We start from the raw sequence: 19,865 nt of genomic DNA, 5'->3' as shown, positions 1-19,865 counted from the left end.
TGTGCTGGGGAGGGTGCTAAGGAGATTCACTTGGATACCTGCTGGGATGGAGTGCTTTAGTTCAGAGGAAAGACTGGATGGGTTGGGCTTGTTTTCCTTGGAATGGAGGAGACTGAGGGGGTTGGAGAAACATGAAGGCTTTCAAGATGTACAGGATAGATTGTAGGAGACCTTTTCCCATTGTGTGCAGTTTTGGTCCCCTGATCTGAGGAAAGACATTCTTGCCATAGAGGGAGTACAAAGAAGGTTCACCAGATTGATTCCTGGGATGGCAGGACTTTCATATGATGAAAGACTGGATCGACTAGGCTTATACTCTCTGGAATTTAGAAGATTGAGGGGGGGATCTGATTGAAACGTATAAAATTCTAAAGGGATTGGACAGGCTAGATGCAGGAAGATTGTTCCCAATGTTGGGGAAGTCAAGAACGAGGGGTCACAGTTTGAAGATAAAGGGGAAGCCTTTTAGGACCAAGATGAGGAAAAACTTCTTCACACAGAGAGTGGTGAATCTGTGGAATTCTCTGCCACAGGAAACAGTTGAGGCCAGTTCATTGGCTATATTTAAGAGGGAGTTAGATATGGCCTTTGTGGCTAAAGGGATCAGAGGGTATGGAGAGAAGGCAGGTACAGGGTTCTGAGTTGGATGATCAGCCATGATCGTACTGAATGGCGGTGCAGGTTGGAAGGGCCGAGTGGCCTACTCCTGCACCTATTTTCTATGTTTCTATGAAAGTGTCCAAGTCCACTGTTGTAGATTTGAAGTGAGGAATAGAAGGTTTAGAGGATAGTTACAGCCTGGATTACTGTCTGAAAATGGTGCATGAAGAAACTCTCACAACATTGAATAAAATACATGAATTGCCAAGGCTACCAACCAATTGTTAGCAAATGGGATTAACAGGGATGAAGTATTAGGTACTTGATGGAAAAAGAGTGTTGAAGAGCCCATTCTCTGGTATGTGGCTCTATATCTGCACAGACTGGGTGTGAGAAAGATATCCACCTGGCAGAGGTCAGGAGGATTTCTGGGGAGTTGTTTCAGGATCCTGGAGTCTCAGAGGCAACGATTCAGGACAGATGAGAGATTTCTTCACTTGGTCAGTGATGATACTGCAGGATTTATACAGAGGGTAAGAAGATCGGTAGGTTTCTGAATGCAAAAGGTATCCAAGATGTGCAACTGTAACGAAAACCAATTTTCCCCGGGATCAATAAAGTATGACTGACTATGAATGTGATGTTGAGATAAAGGATTCTCCATGAGCAGATTCAAAGACAGGATGACCCACCTCTGTGATTTTGTCCATTTAAAATGTTATACAAATGCAATTCTTTATGGTATTTATTATTTTCAATATATGTTGTGACAAACAGTATCTTTCTCTCATTGTTACAGTCAAAAGTTAACACCTGCTTCAAAAAGGCAACAATTATACCAGTGCCTATGAAGAGTACTGTGAGCTGCCTTAATGACTGTCATCCAGTAGCACTCAGATCTGCGGTGAAATGCTTTGAGAGGTTGGTTATGGCAATAATCAACTCCTGCCTTAGCAGGGGCCTGGACCCACTGCAATTTGCCTATTGTCACAATAGGCCTACGGAAGACGTAATCTCAATGGCTCTCCACACGGCCTTAGATCACCTTGACAATATAAACACCTGTGTCAGCATTTATAGCTCAGTGTTTAACACCATCTTTCCCACAGTCCTGATCGAAAAGGTACAGAGCCTTTGTACCTCCCTTTGTAATTGGACCCTCAATTTCCTAACCGGAAGACCACAATCTGTGTGGATTGGTGATAATATCTCCTCACTGACAATCAACACTGGCGCACCTCAGAAGTATGTGCTTAGCCCACTGCTCTACTCCCTCTATACCCATGACTAGGCATACCTCAAAAACCATCTATAAATTTGCTGGTGATACGATTGTTGGCAGAACCTCAGATGGAGATGAGAGGGCGTACAGGAGAGTGAGCTATACCAGTTATTTGAGTGGTGCCGCAGCAACAACCTTGCACTCAACGTCAGTAAGACGAAAGAGCTGATAGTGGACTTCAGAAAGAGTAAGTTAAGGGAACACACACACCAGTCCTCGCAGAGGGATCAGAAGTGGAGAGAGTGAGCAATTTTCAAGTTCCGAGGTGTCAAAATCTCCGAGGATCAAACCTGGTTGGAACACATCGATGCAGCTATAAAGAAGGCAAGACAGCCGCTATATTTCATTTTAAGTTTGAAGAGATTTTGTTTGTCACCGAAGACATTCAAACCTCTATAGATGTACCGTAGAGAACATTCTGACCGTCTGGTATGGGGGTGGGGGGGAAGCTACTGCACAGGATCGAAAGAAGCTACACAAAGTTGTAAAATTAGTCAGCTCCATGTTGGGTACTAGCCTTTGCAGAATCCAAGATATCTTCAAGGAGCAGTGCCTCAGAAAGGCGATGTCCATTATAAAGGACCCCCAAGACCCATGCCCTCTTCTCACTGTTACCATCAGGAAGGGGATACAGAAGCCTGAAGGCACACACTCAGCAATTCAGGAACAGCTTCTTCCCCTCTGCTATCCAATTCCTCAATAGACACTGAAGCCATGAACAGTACCTCACTTTTAAAGAAAATATATATATTACTTACGTTTTTGCACTTTTTAATTTATTTACTATACATACATATATATATATATAAAAAAACACTGTAATTTACTTATTTTATTGTTTTCTTATTTCTATATTGCCATGTATTGCATTGTACTGCTGCAGTTAAATTAACAAATTTCACGACACATGCCAGTGATGATAAACCTGATTCTGATCTGACCTTAGTAATATTGGTAGTATCCTGGTATTAACAAAGAATTGTTCCTCTAATAACATCTAACAAAGACGACTGAGAGGGGATCTTTTAGAAACATAAAATTATGGAAGGGATATACATAAGATAGAGATAGAAAAGTTGTTTCCACCAGTAGGTGAGACTAGAATTAGGGGACCATCTTAGAATTCAGGGGAATAGATTTAGGAGGGGGATGAGGAGAAACTGCTTTTCCCAGAGAGTGGTGAATCTGTAAAATTCTCTGCCCAGGGAAGCAATACAGGCTACCTCGTTAAATATACTTAAGACACAGTCTGACATAGTTCTATATAGCAGAGGCATTACGGGTTATGGGGAAACGAAAGGGAGGTGGAGCTGAGTCCATGGCCAGATCAGCTCTGATCTCATTGAAAGGCAGAGAATGCTCAATGGGCCAGATGGTCGACTCCTGATCCTATTTCTTACGTTCATATTTAACAAATCTACTTTATGGATAAACATTAATCTATTTTTAAAAGATAATTTAATTTACATCATCATGAGAACTTCGTTGGTACGAATCACACAAATGAACAGAACTAAGTTTTTTTGGAAATTTAATTACATAATAAATCATTATTAACAATAGTTTGACAAATTGTGTTTTATAAAGAATACATAAATTCCCATCTTCCATTGTTTGGTTACAAGTATAATACCTCGTACCCTTTCCACATCCCTCAATGCTAACACCACAGTCTTTGCCGTTATAGCTTGTTCAGCCGTAAAATATTTAGTCGAACGGGAAGGAAGGTTGCCGTTGCAGCGTAAGGAATCTCGCGGAGGACACCAAACCATTCCTTCTTGTCATCGTTATACCTGAAATAAAAACAAACTGGTGACCAGAGGAAGTGGTCATGTTGTCCGAGGGTCTGGAAATTGAGGTTTGATGGCTGTGAACCTCTGCAAGTCCAGTGGGGAAGTTGGGACCCAATGTCTGCATGGAGACTGGAAGCCAGAGAAGACGGCCTGTCCTGGGAGTAGAGGATGTTGTATGTCCATGTGTGGTGGGAGAGAGGAATGAGGATTGTTTCACTGTTGTTGCTTCGTTGGTTAGTATTTTTTTGTGTCTTCTATGTTGTTTTGTCAAGCATTCTAGGCATGCAATGTTGCTGTTGGAATGTGTGGCAACATAGCATCACATCCTTGGGAGTGTTGGTTTACGCAAACAAAGCATTTCACTGAGGAAGTGTCAACTGTTTGTTCATTTCCAGAGGTGCTGCCTGACCTGCTGAGTTCTTCCAGCATTCATCTGTGTTGTGAAGCATTTCACGGTATGTTTCAATGTAGTTGTGATACACTAATCTGAATTTGTCACACCCCAGGCAGCTGTTGGAAGGAACCCAACTGATTTTCCATCCACCCCACATAATTCTTTTACATAGTCCCACAAGTCGCTGCCTTGCCATTTAAAACAGTCCCGTGATCTCTCTTCTACCATCAGGGATATTTAACAGGAGCACTGCATACACATTGTCAATGATCCTCCCATCTGTCCAATCATCTCTTTGACACTCTACCGTTAAGCAGGAGGCCCTGCAGCGTTAGGACAAAGATTGTTAGGATGGGAAACAGCTTCTTCCCCCAGGCCATGAGGATACTGAGCTCCCTCCCACCACCTAGGACCAGTAGCGTTATACTGTTTACTTTTTTCACATGTCATAAATGTACCTTAGGCTAAATGTCAACCTTCTGGAAAATATTATTTGTTAATTTATTTATGGTAATATTACTTGATGTGTTCTATGTGAGTTATATGTACTGTGTTGTGCACCTTGGTCCAGAAGAATGTTGTTTCATTTGGCGGAATACATGTACAGGGTTGAATAAACTTGAACTTGACATCTCCAAAAGCCATTAATGTCCATTCTGAGCATGCATTCTGTGTTACTGCTGGGTACTAATAAAAGAAAAGCTTAAGCCTGACACTGTGAAAGCACTCACTGTGCAGAATGGTCAGTCTGAGGAACGGCCTCTGGATAGGTCAGTATCTGTGGAACAGAGACTTGAGATCGAGATTTCTGTGAGAATGAGAGCCATTGGAAAGGGCAAACCTCGTCACTTGGGCCAATAAAAAGAAGTTAGGTTTAAGCAGTGCAGGCATTGTGGGGGTGGACAGGGTTAGAGTGAGGAATTGCAGTTTTAGCTCAAGAGGCTTCAATAAGTACAGGCAGGTATCAGTGGTCATTTTGGAGCAGCCATTGTGTGAGTGAGCTAGTGTAGGAATCTGAGGTTTTAGTTGAAGAGGCTTTGGCAAGGAAGCATAGAAGGTAAGAACAGTTAAGGTTTTTTTTAATAGTAATTAACTAAAAATATGCCAAATTACAAGTAATTAAATAAAGTAGGGATGCACAATTAGGTGATGTGTTGTTACTGCATGACATGGGAGCTGGTGGACCCCAATGAGAAGTCTGGTGACCACATCTGCAGCAAGTGTTGGTTGCTTGAGGAACTTGCTCAAAGTTGATGACGTGGAATTTGAGCTTTAAACACTGTGGTACATCAGAGAGGGGTAGTTAGCTGGACACTGTGTTTCAGGAGGCAGTCATACCTATTAAATGAACTACTTCAAATTTGGTCTGTGGTCAGGTAAAAGAGAGTGTGACCGCAAGTGAAGCAGGTCGAGGGATCCAAGAGGTAAATGTTGGAGTAGCTTCAGCCCTCGAGCTTGCCCAGCTGGTCTGAGATTGTTACTCCCCATGAGGGGTTGTAGGAAGGATGCACAACTGAACTGTGGTTAGGGAGCAATTTGAGGGGGGGGGGGTGGAAGGGAAGAGAAAAATGTAGTTGTGATTGGGGTTATTATAGCCAGGGGAACAGACACACTTCTCTATTTTAAGGACCAAGAGTCCCAAAGGTTGTGTTGTCTCCTGGTGTCTGGGTTCAGGACATCTCATCTGATCTGCAGAGAAATTTGGAGTTGGAGGGGAAAGATTATCTTGTCCATGTGGTTACCAACAACACTGGAAGAGTTCTGCTGAGGAAATTTGAGTAGCTAAAGACTAAATTAATATTCAGAACCAAAAAAGTAATAATCTTTGGATTGTTACCTAGGCCACATGTATATTGGTACAGAGAGCTAAACATGTGGCTCAAAGACTGGTGTGAGAGAAGTCTTAAGACATTGGCATCTGTATTGGGGAAGGAGGGAGCTGTTCCGATTGGACGGGCTCCACCTGAACCATGCTGGGACCAGGGTCCCGGCGAAATGCTTAATTAGGGCTGTGGATACAGTTTTGAACTAAGTGGTTAAGGGAGTGGGTTCAACCACTTGGAAAAGTATGAAAAACACACTAAAAGGAAAGGAAAGTGTAGGAGTCTCCAGAATTCAGAACATGACAAAATGTTTTTGAAAGATTAAGAATTTAACTTCCGGTAACATGGAGACAAAATTATTCAGAACAGCAGTGAATACGCGAGAGAAGGTGTTATATTTGAATGCATGAAGTCTCTGGAATAAGGGAGATGATCTTATAGCACAGTTAGAAATTGGCAGGTATAGTGTTGTGGGCATCACAGAGTCCTGGATAAAAGATTATAGTTGAAAGCTTAATATCCAAGGATACACCAAGTATTAGTGGGGTAGGCAGAGGGGGTGTGATGACTCTTTTGGTTAAAAGATGAAATAAAATCCTTAAAAAGAGATGACATACTGCAGGACCAGAACTGCAGAATCCTTATGGGTTGACTAACTGAAAGGATAAAAAGATTCTTGACTGACGGTAGGCAAAGAGCAGGAATAAAGGAGGCCTTTACTGGTTGGCCGTCAATGACTAGTGGTGTTAGAAAAGATAGCAACATAGAAAACCTACAGCACAATACAGGCCCTTTGCCCCACAAAGCTGTGCCGAACATGTCCTTACCTTAGAAGGACATGTTCCACAGGGGTCAATGGTGGGACTGGTTCGTTTCACATTATATGTCAGTGGTGGCTTTGTGACCAAGTTTGCAGATGATACAAAGATAGGTGGAGGGACAGGTAGTGTTGAGGAAGCAGGGCATCTGCAGAAGACATGGACAGACTAGGAGAATGTGTAAAGAAGTGTAGATAGAATACAGTGTAGAGACGTGTACGGTCATGCACTTTGGTAGAAGGAATAAAGGCACAGACTATTTTTTAAATGGGGAGCAAATTCAGCTTGGGAGTCCTTGTGTAGGATTCCCTGAAAGATAACTTGCAGCTCGAGTCAGAGCTGAGGAACACCAATGCAACATCAGCATTCATTTCAAGAGGACTGAAATATAAAAGCAAGAATGTTCTGCATTACTGAGGCTTCATAAGGCATTGGTCAGTCTGCACTTGGAGAACTGTTGAGCTGTTAGAGATGGCTGTGGCCTTTTCTACAGTTACAGGAGCCTGAGGAGCCACACTCAACATTTCAGGAACAGCTTCTTCCCCTCCGCCATCAGAGTTCTGAATGGTCTATGAACACCACCTTACTATTTTACTCTTTTTCTACACTAGTTATTTAGATTTTAAATTTCTTATTGTAACTTATTACGATTTTTATGTTTCACACTGTCCTGCTGACAAAAAACAAGTTTCATGACATAGATTAGTGATGGTAAACCCGATGCCAAGTTACTGCTTCCTGTGCATTACGGCAACTTACTTCCATATGTCGTTTATCTCGGTCGGGATGAGATCCCCGGATTCAGATTCCATCATGGCGAAGCCGCCAATGGCGTAGAGACAGTTCGACAGGGTGACCAGGCTGAGGGAGCTCCGCTCCTGGGGAAATGCTATGCCTTCTTCCCACCTGCAAGTGTCAGTCCAGTCAGTCAGGAAAACATGCTACGCCCAGCAAATGCTTCCTCTTCAGAATTTTGAAAGCAGCCACAGCAGGGTTTCTGCGTCTGCTAGAAACACAGAGTAACACACACACACGATGCTGGAGGCATCTCGAAGGGTCTCAGCTCAAAATGTCGGCTGTACTTTTTTTTTCCCATAGATGTTGCCTGGCCTGCTGAGTTCCTCCAGTATTTTGTGTGTGTGTGTGTGTTGCTTGGATTTCCAGCATCTGCAGATTTTCTCCTGTTTTTAATCACAGGACAATTTACAATGACCAGTTAACCTAATAACTGGTATGTTTTTGGACTGTGGGAGGAAAGCGGGGAAAATGTACAAATTTCTTTCACAGGACGCCAGAATTGAACTCCCAACTCCGGAATGCCCCAAGCTGTAATAGCATCACACTAGTCGTTACGCTATTATGTACTGTCTGCTGTCACAAAACAATAAAATTTCATGACGTGTCAGTGGTAATAAACCTGATTCTGTTTCCAAAGCAGCAGCATCCACAGGGAGGTTACATGGTCACAAGTAGGGGTTGTTGTGAACTCCAAACAGACAGCACCCAAGGACGGCAGTAGGGAAGTGAATCAGTGGTAAGGAAGGCAACTGCAGTGTTCGCATTCATTTCCAGAGGGCTAGAATATGAAAGCAAAGGTGTAACGCTGAGGCTTTATAAGGCATTAGTCAGACTGCATTTGGAGTACTGTGAGCAGTTTTGACCCCTGTTATCTAAGAAAGGATACGCTCCACAGACAGCACCAAAGGTCAGGACTGAACCTAGCTATGAGATAGCACGTTTACCAGCTGTGCCAATATTGGGATACCCGTGTAGTCCTGGAGAGCTGCTAGCCCTGTGCTGGATGTTGGAAGTTGGGTCTAAGACTGGACTTGGCTGGGACAGCCCCTGAGGAGAACATCTGAAACTCCGTGGTCTTGGGGGAGCATTCAGTACAGCCTGTTACTCACTTGTCTGTGGCTGTATCGTACACCTCGATGCTCCCAGTCAGCCCACTGTCAGTGACTCCTGCGGCCACCCAGATTTTGTCTTTGTAGACTGTCGCTCCAAACAAGGAACGGGCTGTCTTCATGGGGGCCAGCTCCTTCCACTCGAACCTCTCGGGGTTATACACACACATTTTGTTCAAGCACTTCCTGAAATGAATAGGTGGACAGTCAGGTGGACAGACAGTCTAGAACCAATGGTCATTCTCTCTATCTTATAGTATTCTCTACCCAAGAGCACAGTGGACACTCAGTCAATGAGTATATTTAACACAGAGTGCAAGAGATTACTGGAATAGAAGGAGAGACCAGGTAAATGGCACTGAGGTGTAGGTGGTCATCCAGTTACAGGGAGATGCTGGATCAGTTTATTGTTGTCACATGTACTGAGATACAGTGGGAAAACTTGTCTCCTGCCATCCATACACATCATTCCATATTTGTGGAGGCTTTTGGTGAGGATACAGAAGAGGTTCATCAGGATGCTTCCTGGAGCAGAGGGTATTAGTTGTAAGGAGATGTTGGACAAGCTTGGGTTGTTTTCTCTGGAGTGTTAGAGGCTGAGGAGAGTTCTGACAGAAGTTTAACACTGCAACCAAGGAAAACCCCAGTTTGTGATGCTTGTTCGTACCACCGGACCCGGACTTCTGAGATCGAGAGAGTGGTACTGTCCCAGTTCAACGGCATTCACACTTCACCGCTGGACACAATGGACAACCAAGAAGAAGATGATAGCTGGACAGTCAGAGTCTTTGCCCAGTGTAAGAATATCAAACGTCAGAGGACATGCTTTTAAGGTTAGAGGGGAAGGTTTAAAGGCAACATGGAGCAAGACACAGAGTGGTAGTTTTTCTATGGGTTGCAATGTCAAATAGCTTTAAGGCTACAGAAGGGAAGTTTAAAGATAAGCAGGTTAAGCGTTTTTTACACAGAGTGGTGGGTGCCAGGGGTGGAAGCAGATACGATGGTGGTATTTACAAGGCATTTAGATCGACATGGAGGGATATGGTTCATGTGCAGGAAGATGGGATTAACTTAATTTGGCATCATGGTCGGTACAGACTTTGTGGGCTGAACAGCCTATTCCTGTCATTCATTGTTCTGTGTTCTATAAAAGGCCTGGTAGCACCTTAATGAATGGCACAGCAGGTAGTGGGAATGGTGCTGGTTTATAATTGTCACATATACTGAGATACAGTGAAAAGCTCGTCTTGCTAACTGTCTATACGGATCACGGTGCAAGGGAAAAGCAATAACAGAATGCAGAATAAAGTGTTAGAGAGTAAGTGCAGTGCAGGCAGACACTTGTTGCTGTTGTTAGCTGTTTGTGTTGTTCTGCTGAACAATGCGGACATGGTATGTTGACACTGGAATGTGTGGCAACACTTGCGGGCTGCCCCCAGCAAATCCTTAGGTTGTGTTTGTTGTTAATGCAAACAACACGTTTCACTGTTTGTTTAGATGTACACTGTGAACATAAACAAATCTAAACCTAAAGTATGTTTATACAGAGAGCGATACCTAGAATATGCTACCAGAGGAGGCGATGGAATCAAGTTAAGAGGCATTTAGACCGGCACTTGAATAAACAAGGCACAGAAGGATATGGACCTAATGTGGGTAAACGGGATGAATGTAGGTGAGAAAATGGACAGGGTGAATGTGGTGGGCTGAAGGGCCTGTTTCTGTAATGAACGACTCTATCGACATTACGTGGAAGTTTTAGGAAGGCGCAATCAGACTAAGTGGCAAGGTGTATTCAGGTTGTCTCAGTACGATGGCATTACTGGTGATGCCAACAATGATTAGAATGGGTTTATTATTGTCACACGCAGAGTGTAACTGCTGCAGAAAAGGTGTCGAGCACATAGATATAAGATGCAAGATCATAATGAGACCGGTCATGGGTCCAACTTACTGTCCTAGGGAACTAATTAATAGTTTTATAGCAGCAGGGTTGAGAAGGTGTAGTGTATACAATATATCAGTAACATTGTAAATATATTGTTTGATTAAGCATTCTTTGTTGTTTACATAATGCATTATGGGTTATGTGCAAGCAGTACGTGAATGGCTTATGTCATAATGCCACCCGGAGGGACCATAACAATGATCAGCTGCCTTCCTGACCTGCTGCAGTCCTTCTGGTTAAGGTGCTGTTGGGAAAACAGGTCCACAATTTAGACCCTGAGATGATGAGGACAAGCAATATGTTTCCAAGCCAAGGTGGTCACAATCTGAAGGGGAAAAGTGGGCGACAGTCTTCCCATGCACCTCCTGCCCTTGCCTTTGGTGGAAGTGGAGAACGGTTGTGCTTGTGGGTTGGCGATTCTGTTCAGCAGAGCTGCTGCTATTGAATAGTTCAGTTGCTAGTTTAGTTAGCAGTGAGAAGAGGTGACCCAGATCTCAGATTGACACAGTTTCTGGATTGGGCTCTGCAGTTCACGTTATATATGTTTCTGGTTTCTGGTTACTCCTTTCTTTGTGATTTAGATTGGGGCAGTTTGGCTCTGCGGCCTGCAGGCAACGAACGACACAGCGCTAAACTGAAATGAACTGAACTAAACTGAACGTTCCTAGACTGTTTCAAGGACTATGTCGTTTGATGTTTTATATTCTGCATTTTTCTCTTGGTTTTTGCTGTTTGCGTGATTTGTTCTTTTTTTTTTGCACATTGGGTGTTTAATGTTTTCTTTGAATGGGCTCCACGGTGTTTCTTTGTTTCGTGGCTGTCTGTGGGAAGACAAATCTCACGGTTGTATACTGCATACATACTTTAATAATCAGTGCACTTTGACTTTGAAATCGTCTCCAGGTTGGTTTCAAGTTTTGAAAGAAATATTTCAACATTACGGTGAAGCGAGACACTTACTTGTCTTTTCCCTTCCCTCCTATTATGTACACCAGTGCGTTGTGAGAAACCACACAGTGACCATACACGTCATACGGAAGTGGGTCTGATTCTCCCCATTTAAATGTGCTGCAAACAGAAAGAGATTTTTAACAACATGCTTTTACATAATCTTCATCCATTACTGGCATGGACAACAGGGTTTAGGGAGAGTGGGGGATTTTCGGAGTCTCATTCTCCGCCAACATTTATGGAGAGTGTGGGAGGATGTCAGTTCATATGGATTTTGTATACAGAACATAGCTCAAGAGTCTAAACCTTGAACTCAAGAACTGTGTTCAAGAGCCGTGAGGTAATGATGCGGCTCCATAAAACTTTGCTTAGACCACACTTGGAGTATCGTGTTCAGTTCTGGTCGTCTCATTAAAGGAAGGATGTGGAAGTTTTAGAGAAGGTGCAGAGGAGATTTACCTGGATTAGAGGGCATGTCTTATGAGGGTTGGTTGAGTGAATGAGGGCTTTCCCCTTTGGAGCAAAGGGGGATGAAAGATAACTTGATAGCAGTGTACAAGATGAAAAGGGCAGAGACAGAGCGGACAGTCAGGTAACTGAGCGGAGTACGGAGTAATATGAAACTAATGGGGCGGCGCAGTAGCAGGGAGAGGGGGTGAGGGGAAGAAGGAAAGGTGTAAGGTGGGAAAGTGGGGAGGGGGCAGGGGAGTGGGGAAGAGGTTGGAAGGGTGGGAGGGGGCACAGGGTGGAAGAGTGTGGAGGAGGGCAGCGGGAGGAAGAAGGTGGGGAGAATAAGGGAGGGGGAGATGGGGTAGGGACAGGGGAATGGGGAAGGGGAAGGAGTTGGGGAGAGGGAGAGAACTAGTTCTACCCATCATTAGGACAAACTTCTGTATATATGTCAGACATTTGAACTCTGTAGTATTATGGGGACTTGTGCATACATTGGGTGCTCATGCTCTGGGGATGGTCCACAAATAAATTTATGTCAAGGGGCAGATATTGGCCAGGACCCTGGGCGATTAGTCCTCTGCTTGTATCTGAAATGTTGCCACATGACCTGTTATTGGTCTGGTGCTGCCCTGTTGGAGGCGCCATTACGGTGCTGAAGCAAAGGACCAGACTACCGTCTGGTGAGTCACCGGCAAATGGGTGTTGTCCATGGGGCCAGCGAGGGAGCGTTACCTATGCCTTTTAGTTGGAGTTAAATATTGGTGAGGTTTTGACTCCAGCTGAGGCTTTTCATCGGAGTTGTCTGTAAAACCTACTGTCGATCGTAGCACATCACGGTGTCCAGGGACCTCTCGCCTTCCGCTATCTCCTTGCCTCCAATGACGTAGATGGCATTTTCTGCCTCCCCCAGGCCGAAAAGGCATCGCGGCGAAGGCAGAGGAGGCATTCCCAGCCAATCACAGTCCAGAGGATCAAACTGCTCCGGGGGCAAAATACAGGGTTAGAGGGAACTCATGCACTCTTGGGACTCCAAGGCCCTTAAATATGTAAATATGCCAGAACAAGCGGGATCTCCCAGTGGCTACCCATTTTAATTCCACTTCCCATCCCATTCCACTGTCAGGATGAGGCCACACTGAGGTTAGAGGAACAACACCTTATATTCCGTTTGGGTGGCCTCCAATCTGATGGCAGGAATATCGATTTCTCAAGCCTCCAGTAATGCCTCCCCCCGCCCCAACCTTCACCATTTCCCATCCCCTTGTCCCTCTCTCACGTTAGCTCCTTGACCGCCCATCGCCTCCCTCTGGTGCTCCACCCCCACCCCCCTTTTTTCTTACATCCATGGCCTTCTGTCTCTTTCACCAATCAATTTCCTGGCTCTTTGCTTCATCCCTCCCCCTCCAAGTTTCACCTTTCGCCTGGCATTTCTCTCTCTCTCTCTCTCTCCCCCAACCTTTCAAATTTACTCCTCAGCATGTTTTCCCCGGTCTTGCTGAAGGGTTTCGGCCCAAAACGTCGACTGTACTTTTCTCCGGAGACGCTGCCTGGCCTGCTGAGTTCAGTCTGTTGCTCTGGATTTCCAGCATCTGCAGATTTTCTCTGGTTTGTGTAGAGATACAGCATGATAACATCGGTCCTTCCGGCCCAACAAGCCCACACCACCCAATTACACCCATGTAACCAAAAAGCCTTAATAGCCACACATCCTTGGGACATGCGAGGAAACTCACACGGTGAGGGGAGAATGTACAAACTCCTGACAGAGAGTGGCAGGAATGGAAACCGGGTCACTGGTGCTGTAATAGATTTATGCTAACCACTACACTCCCTTACCACCCCTACCTCTGGGCGAGCAAGATTCAGGAATGACCCCAGTCTGTTCTGGTCAAACCACGCAGAGGGTGAGGAATGAGAGAGGGTGTTTCCTCCCGCTAAGTGTGGGGATTGTTGAGTGCTGACTTCAGAAAGGAGCAGCATTTTAATCAGTGGCTTCAGACCCCTTGATAGAGACTGAGAGTAACTGGATGGGGGTTTGAGCTACACCTTAACCCAGTGAGCAGAATCCCTCTTGGCCTCTTCCCCTAATACATTTCCTCTGACCCTGTCCCCTTATACCCTCGCTGCGCTCTTTCCGCACACCGCCCCATATCCAGACGAGTTACTTCTTCACACTACTCTCCGTACCATGACCAACATCCTCTTACGCAACGTCAGCAAAGTCAAAGTAGCTGATTATTGACTCCAGGAGGAGGAAACCAGGGGGCCTATGAGCCAGTCCTCATCAGGGGATCAGAGGTGGAGAGGGTCAGCAATTTTAAATTCCTCGACGTTACCATTTCAGAGGATTCATCCTGGGTCCAGCTAGTAGCTGCCATCACAAAGAAGGCAAGGGTTCTTTACTTTCTTCAAAGTTGTGAAGATTCGTCATGTCATCTAAAACTTTGACAAACTTCCATAGGTGAATACTGGAGAGTATAGTGACTGTTTGCATCACAGCCTGGTATGGAAACACAAATGCCCTTGAATGGAAAATCCTACAAAAGTAGTATATACGGCTCAGTTCATCACAGGTTAAACCCCCCCCACCACCCCCGACCAATGAGCACATTTACAAGGAGCGATGTCACAGGAAAACAGTATCCATTATCAAGGACCCCCACCACCCAGGCCATGCTCCCTTCTCGCTGCTGCCATCAGGAAGAAGGTACAGGAGCCTTTGGTCCCCAGCACCAGGTTCAGGAACAGTTATTACCCCTCAACCATTAGACTTTTGAACCAAAGGGGATAACTTCACTCGGCCCCAACACTGAATTACTACCACAATCTATGAATTCACTTTTAAGAACTCTAACAACTCGTGTTCTTGATAATTGCTTATATATTTATTTTCTTTTTTTGTATTTGCAGTTTGCCTTTTGCACATTGGTTGTTTGTCCGACTTTGTTGTGTGCAGTTTTCACCGATTCTATTGTTTCTTTGTATCTACTGTGATTGCCCGCAAAAAATGCCTCAGGGTAGGAATGGTGATGTATACTGTATGGCCTTTGATAATAAATGTACTTTGAATTTTGGAACATCCTTCCATCCCTCCTCCCTCTCACACATCTCCTGTAGCCCAGTACAAACCATATCCTCTCAATCTCCTCCAACCCCCGAACCAACCTCTTCCACCCTCCCGCTCCACCATTGCCCTAAACAGTCCCCTCTCATTTTACCATTCACTCCCATGTTTGTTCATCCACACCACAACCCCCACTCACACCCTCACTATCCAACACCACCTTTCCTCTCCTGGACTTGCCCCCTTCTCCATAAGATCACAAGCTATAGTAGAAGAATTAGGCCATTTGGCCCATTGTGTCTGCTCCACCATTCCATCATGGCTGATTTATTTTCCCCTTCAATCCCATTCCCCTGCCTTCTCCCTGTAACCTTTGACACCCTGACTAATCACGAACCTATCAACTTCCACTTTAAATATACTCAATGACTTGGCCGCCACAGCTGTCCATGGCAATGAATTCCACAGATTCTCTACCCTCTGACTAAAGAAATCCCTCCTCATCTCTGTTCGAAAGGGGTGTCTCTGTATTCCGAGGCTGTGTCCTCTGGTCCTGGACTCCCCCACTGTTGGTAACATCCTCTCCACTCCGTCTAGGCCTTTCAATAATCAATGGGGTTTCAGTGAGGTCCCCTTATTTTTCTAAACCCAGTGAGTACAGGCCCAGAGCCATCAAACGCATTAACCCTTTCATTCCCAGGATCATTCTCTGGACTCTCTCCAGAGTAAAATCGACCCTTTCAGGGTTTCTTCTTTATGTGGGGCTGATGCATTGGTTGCCATAGCAGTAGCGATCTAAAGGAACATAGAAGAGCACAGGAGCAGACCTTTTGGCCCACGATGTCTGCGCTGAGATAATACCATCATAAGGTATCTCTTCTGCCTCCTCATGATTAACGTCCTTCCAGTATGCCTACACATGATCAGATCCCTCCATTACATACAAGCCGTGTGTTTACAGGAATTGATGTAAATACTCGATAGAAAATAGTGTTTTTTTTTCCCCAGAGGCTGTAAGTGAAGGTTGCTAAATCTAATCACTACTCAGTTCTCCCATCCACCTCCCCCCCCCAACATTCCAATTTCTGTTCAAAAATGTAATAATTAGTTTTGATTATCAATGATCCTACTGCTATATTGGCCTAGTCTCTCTCCCTCCCACCACCTTCCCTCTCCCATTCAATCCCTCTTTACCACCCTCCTCCCTATTCCTCTCCCCTTCACAACCACTCCTCTCTCACTCCCTCTGCTTTTCCTCCTCCTCCTCCATCCCTCCCTCCTCTCCCCTCACAGCCCCTCCTCTTTACTCTCTCCTCCTCACTCACTCTCTCTTCATGGTTCCATCTTCTCTCTCCCACACCCCCTCTCCTCTTCTCTCAGACCCCTTCCACCTCCTCACTCCCTCCCACCCTGCTCCTGCTCTCTGCCTCTCCTCCTCATTCCCAGATTAATTTATTTATCCCATATACTGTACAAGGTAGCACACAGCGAAATGCATTGTCTGCGTTAACAGGCAACATAACCCAAGGGCGTGCTGGGGGTCAGTCTGCAAGCGTTGCTACAATTTTCTGGTGCCAAGGTAGCACGCCCACAACGTTCAGCAGCCTCACGTATTCTCACCCACTCTTCCCGACTTTCCTCTCTCTCCTGGCAGCCTATTTTGGCAACTGCCATGAGGGGGAGGGAGAGGCAGGGACGGAGTGAGCAGGAGGGGGTGTGAGAGTGTGTGTAGGTGGAACTATGAAGAGACAGTGAGTGAATAGGAGGAGGAATTTCTTCAGCCAGTGGGTGGTGAATCTGTAGAATTCATTGCCACAGCCGGCTGTGGAGGCCAAGTCATTGGGTATATTTAAAGCAGAGGGTGATAGGTGTCAAAGGTTACAGGGAGAAGGCAGGAGAAGGGAGTTAACAGGGTTACTAAATCAGCTGTGATGGAACAGTAGAACAGATGCGAAGGGCCAAATTCTGCTCGTATGTCTTATGGTTTTACTTGACTCTCTCCAGTTCTCCCCTCCACACCTCTTTTCCAAGGTCTCTTTCCTGAGCATTGTAACAAAAGGAACATACCTCTGCCGGCTGACAAAGGGATTTGTTGTGGTCAGTGTGACGGATTCCCCTGCAGAGGGCCCCACTATTTCTGGTTTTGTACAAAGGAGGGGTTCACAAGATGGGACGGACTGGCTCCTTTCAACAGCACAAGGCAACCTTTGTATCCTGATTCCGAATAGCTGGGAATCCAGCAGCATTGGGTACGACAAAACACATCAGAAAGGTATACTTCACCCTACAGGTTAGGGTTAGTAAGTTGTGGGTATGGTATTGGTGGAACCATGGCATCATTTGCAGGCTGCCCCCAAGCACAATCCCCAGACTGTGGCCGTGGTTGATGTGAACAACACACTTCACTAACACAAGAGAATCTGCAGATGCTGGAAATCCAAAGCAACACCCAGGAAATGCTGGAGGAACTCAGCATCTAAGGAAGAGAGTGAAGAGTCGACTTTCAGGCACACTGGGCACACATTCTATGTTACACATTTCACTGCATACCTCAATGTACTTGTGGCAAATAATGTTTAAGAATATCCCACTCACTCACCTGCAGGAAATAGGAGTGCAGCGGGTTCTCCTTGTTCTCCTCGCTGTAATAGAGGCCGCCCACCACGAAGACCTGGTTCTGGGCGGTGACCAGGCTGGCGTGGTTCTTGGGGACCTTGCCGGAGACCGAGGCGAAGTAGCACTCGTTGGTGGCGGGGTCGTAGGCCACGGTGGCCTCCTCGTTGATCATGAAGATCAGGTCTCTCATGAACATGCCGAAGCGCAGGTTATCGTTCAGGATACCCAGAGCCGCCTCTTCCTTCTCGCCCTTGGCCTTGCCCCCTTTCTTCTTCGGGGCCTCCTTCGGCCTTTTGTCGTCCAGGGCGTCCTTCACCCGCTGGATCTTGGCCAGGAGCTCGGGCCTAGACTTGACCAGCCGGTGCCCCTCCACCTGCTTCTCCAGGTAGTCCCGGGGTATGAGGAGGAGGCGGAGGCAGTCGAAGACCATGGGCAGGGCCTCGAGGTGGCTCTCCTCCTGTTCGGCCCAGCTCATCACCGCCTGGAAGACCGCCTCCTCCTTCTCCACGTTGACGGAGTCGTTGGAGACGATGGCGGCCAGCTCCTCGGCGCTCAGGCGCAGGAAGTCGTCGTCCTTGCTGACCAGGCCGAAGTGCTGACAGGCGAAGTCGCGGGCGGCCACGGCCAGCCGGGGACAGTCCAGCATCAGGCCGAGTCGGAAGATGGCCAGGCAGTTGCTGAGGCTGAGCCGCTTCTGCAGGTAGGAGATGCAGAGGGTGAAGATGGAGGGGATCTGGAACATGTTGGCGGCGGCGAAGATGTCCTGCACGTTGCTCTCGTTCAGCTGCACCTCCGAGGTGTAGAGGTAGCGCAGCAGCAGCCCCACCGTCTCCGGCTCCACCGCCTCCAGCGTGATCTCCCGCATCTTGCTCTCCTCCAGACTGGAGAGGAACATGGCTCGGAAGTAAGGGCTGCAGGCGGCCAGGACCAGCCGGTGGCAGGGGAACTCCTGGTCCTTCACCTTCAGCACGCAGTCCACGAACTTGTGGTTGTCCAGTAGGTCTCGAAGCCCGTCCTGGAGAAGCGTCTGCTGGTAGATCCGAGGCTCCTCGGCCGGATCGATGTGGATCGCCATGGCTGAGCCCGCACTGGTTCTCCTCCCTCCAGCCCACAGCTGCCCTGCAGGGCACATTCCTGCCTGGTTTATATATAGAAGAGCCGGCACAAAGCTCGGGCGCTCAGCCCGGGGAAGGCTGGTGCTCCCACCCCCACCTCCCCGTCCCCAACAGCAGAGGGACGCGTCAATCAGCCGGCCTCAACAACTGCAGGAGCCCCTGACCTGGACAGTGTGCCCACAGCCGTGAGTCATCCTACAACGTAAATGGAACTGGAATCGATTTATTATTTTAACATTTACCGCGATGTAGTGAAAAGCTCGTCTTACAGGTCCATTCCTTACATCGGGATAGAGCAAGATAAAACAATAACAATGCAGAATAAAGTATAACAGCCACAGAGAAAGTGCAGTGCAGACGAACGGTAAGGTGCAAGACCAAAAGGATTGCGAGGTCAGGAGTCCTTTTTGTCATACTAGGGAACCATTCGGTAGTCTTATAACAGCAGGGAAGAAACTGTCCTTAAGCCTAGTGGTAATTCTTTCAGGCTTTTTGTATCGTATACTCCATGCCCAAACTGTGAAACTCCAAAATTCAAAATTTGTATGTGCCATATCAAACCTTTCCTTCAGTATCAACAATACAAATGAGCTGGTAGTTGTCTTCAGGAAGGAGGATGTGCAGATGCTCCTGTCCAGGTCAGTGGTGTTGAGGTTGAGAAGGTTGAGGGGGCATCATCAGTCGCGTGTCCTAGACATTCCGCATTGATGTCACAGCCAAGAAAACTCACCTACGCCTTTATTTTCTCATACTAAAGAAATTTGGCTTATCCTTTTTGGCTGGAGTCAGGGCCTTGTGCTTTGACTCTTGGTAGGGTCACCAATGCCAAACAGGTCAAAGGGTAGAGGCCAGACTGAGTGGTCCACTGGTCCTCCAGGTTTGGGGGTTCAGCTCAGGGCGAACAACCCTGACTGGCCGAAAAAATTGTTAGGGAAGCAACAATGAAGAATCTTGCCAATTTATCAGCTTTCATTGATGCACCATAGAAAACATTTTGACTGAATGCATAACAGTTTAGTATGGCAACTGCTCTGCATGTGACCACAAGAAACTTCAGAGAGTTGTGGACGCAGCACAACATATGAACCAGCCTCCCCTCCA

General features: G+C 46.3%; 1 protein-coding gene across 2 annotated transcripts; it reads right to left on the bottom strand.

Moving 5' to 3' along the window:
* Positions 1-3,445: 3,445 nt before the first annotated feature.
* Positions 3,446-18,838, bottom strand: klhl40b (kelch-like family member 40b). 2 transcript variants are annotated; one of them, XM_072254175.1, is made up of 6 exons: positions 17,633-18,824; positions 12,785-12,945; positions 11,526-11,633; positions 8,618-8,803; positions 7,470-7,616; positions 3,446-3,675 (listed from the first exon to the last, which is right to left on the bottom strand). In XM_072254175.1, the coding sequence occupies exons 1-6, from the start codon at positions 18,779-18,781 to the stop codon at positions 3,564-3,566; spliced, it is 1,863 nt and encodes a 620-aa protein (XP_072110276.1). In that variant the 5' UTR covers positions 18,782-18,824; the 3' UTR covers positions 3,446-3,563. The 2 variants fall into 2 exon arrangements, with proteins under 2 accessions (XP_072110276.1, XP_072110277.1); XM_072254176.1 differs by lacking the exon at positions 8,618-8,803 and having other exon boundaries at positions 17,633-18,838.
* Between the last annotated feature and the right edge of the window lie 1,027 nt (positions 18,839-19,865).

The sequence above is a fragment of the Mobula birostris genome, chromosome 3 (assembly GCF_030028105.1).
Source record: "Mobula birostris isolate sMobBir1 chromosome 3, sMobBir1.hap1, whole genome shotgun sequence".
Taxonomy (NCBI): Eukaryota; Metazoa; Chordata; class Chondrichthyes; order Myliobatiformes; family Myliobatidae; genus Mobula; species Mobula birostris.
Note: the sequence above shows the minus strand (reverse complement) of the source record. Positions and strands in the feature narration are given on the sequence as shown.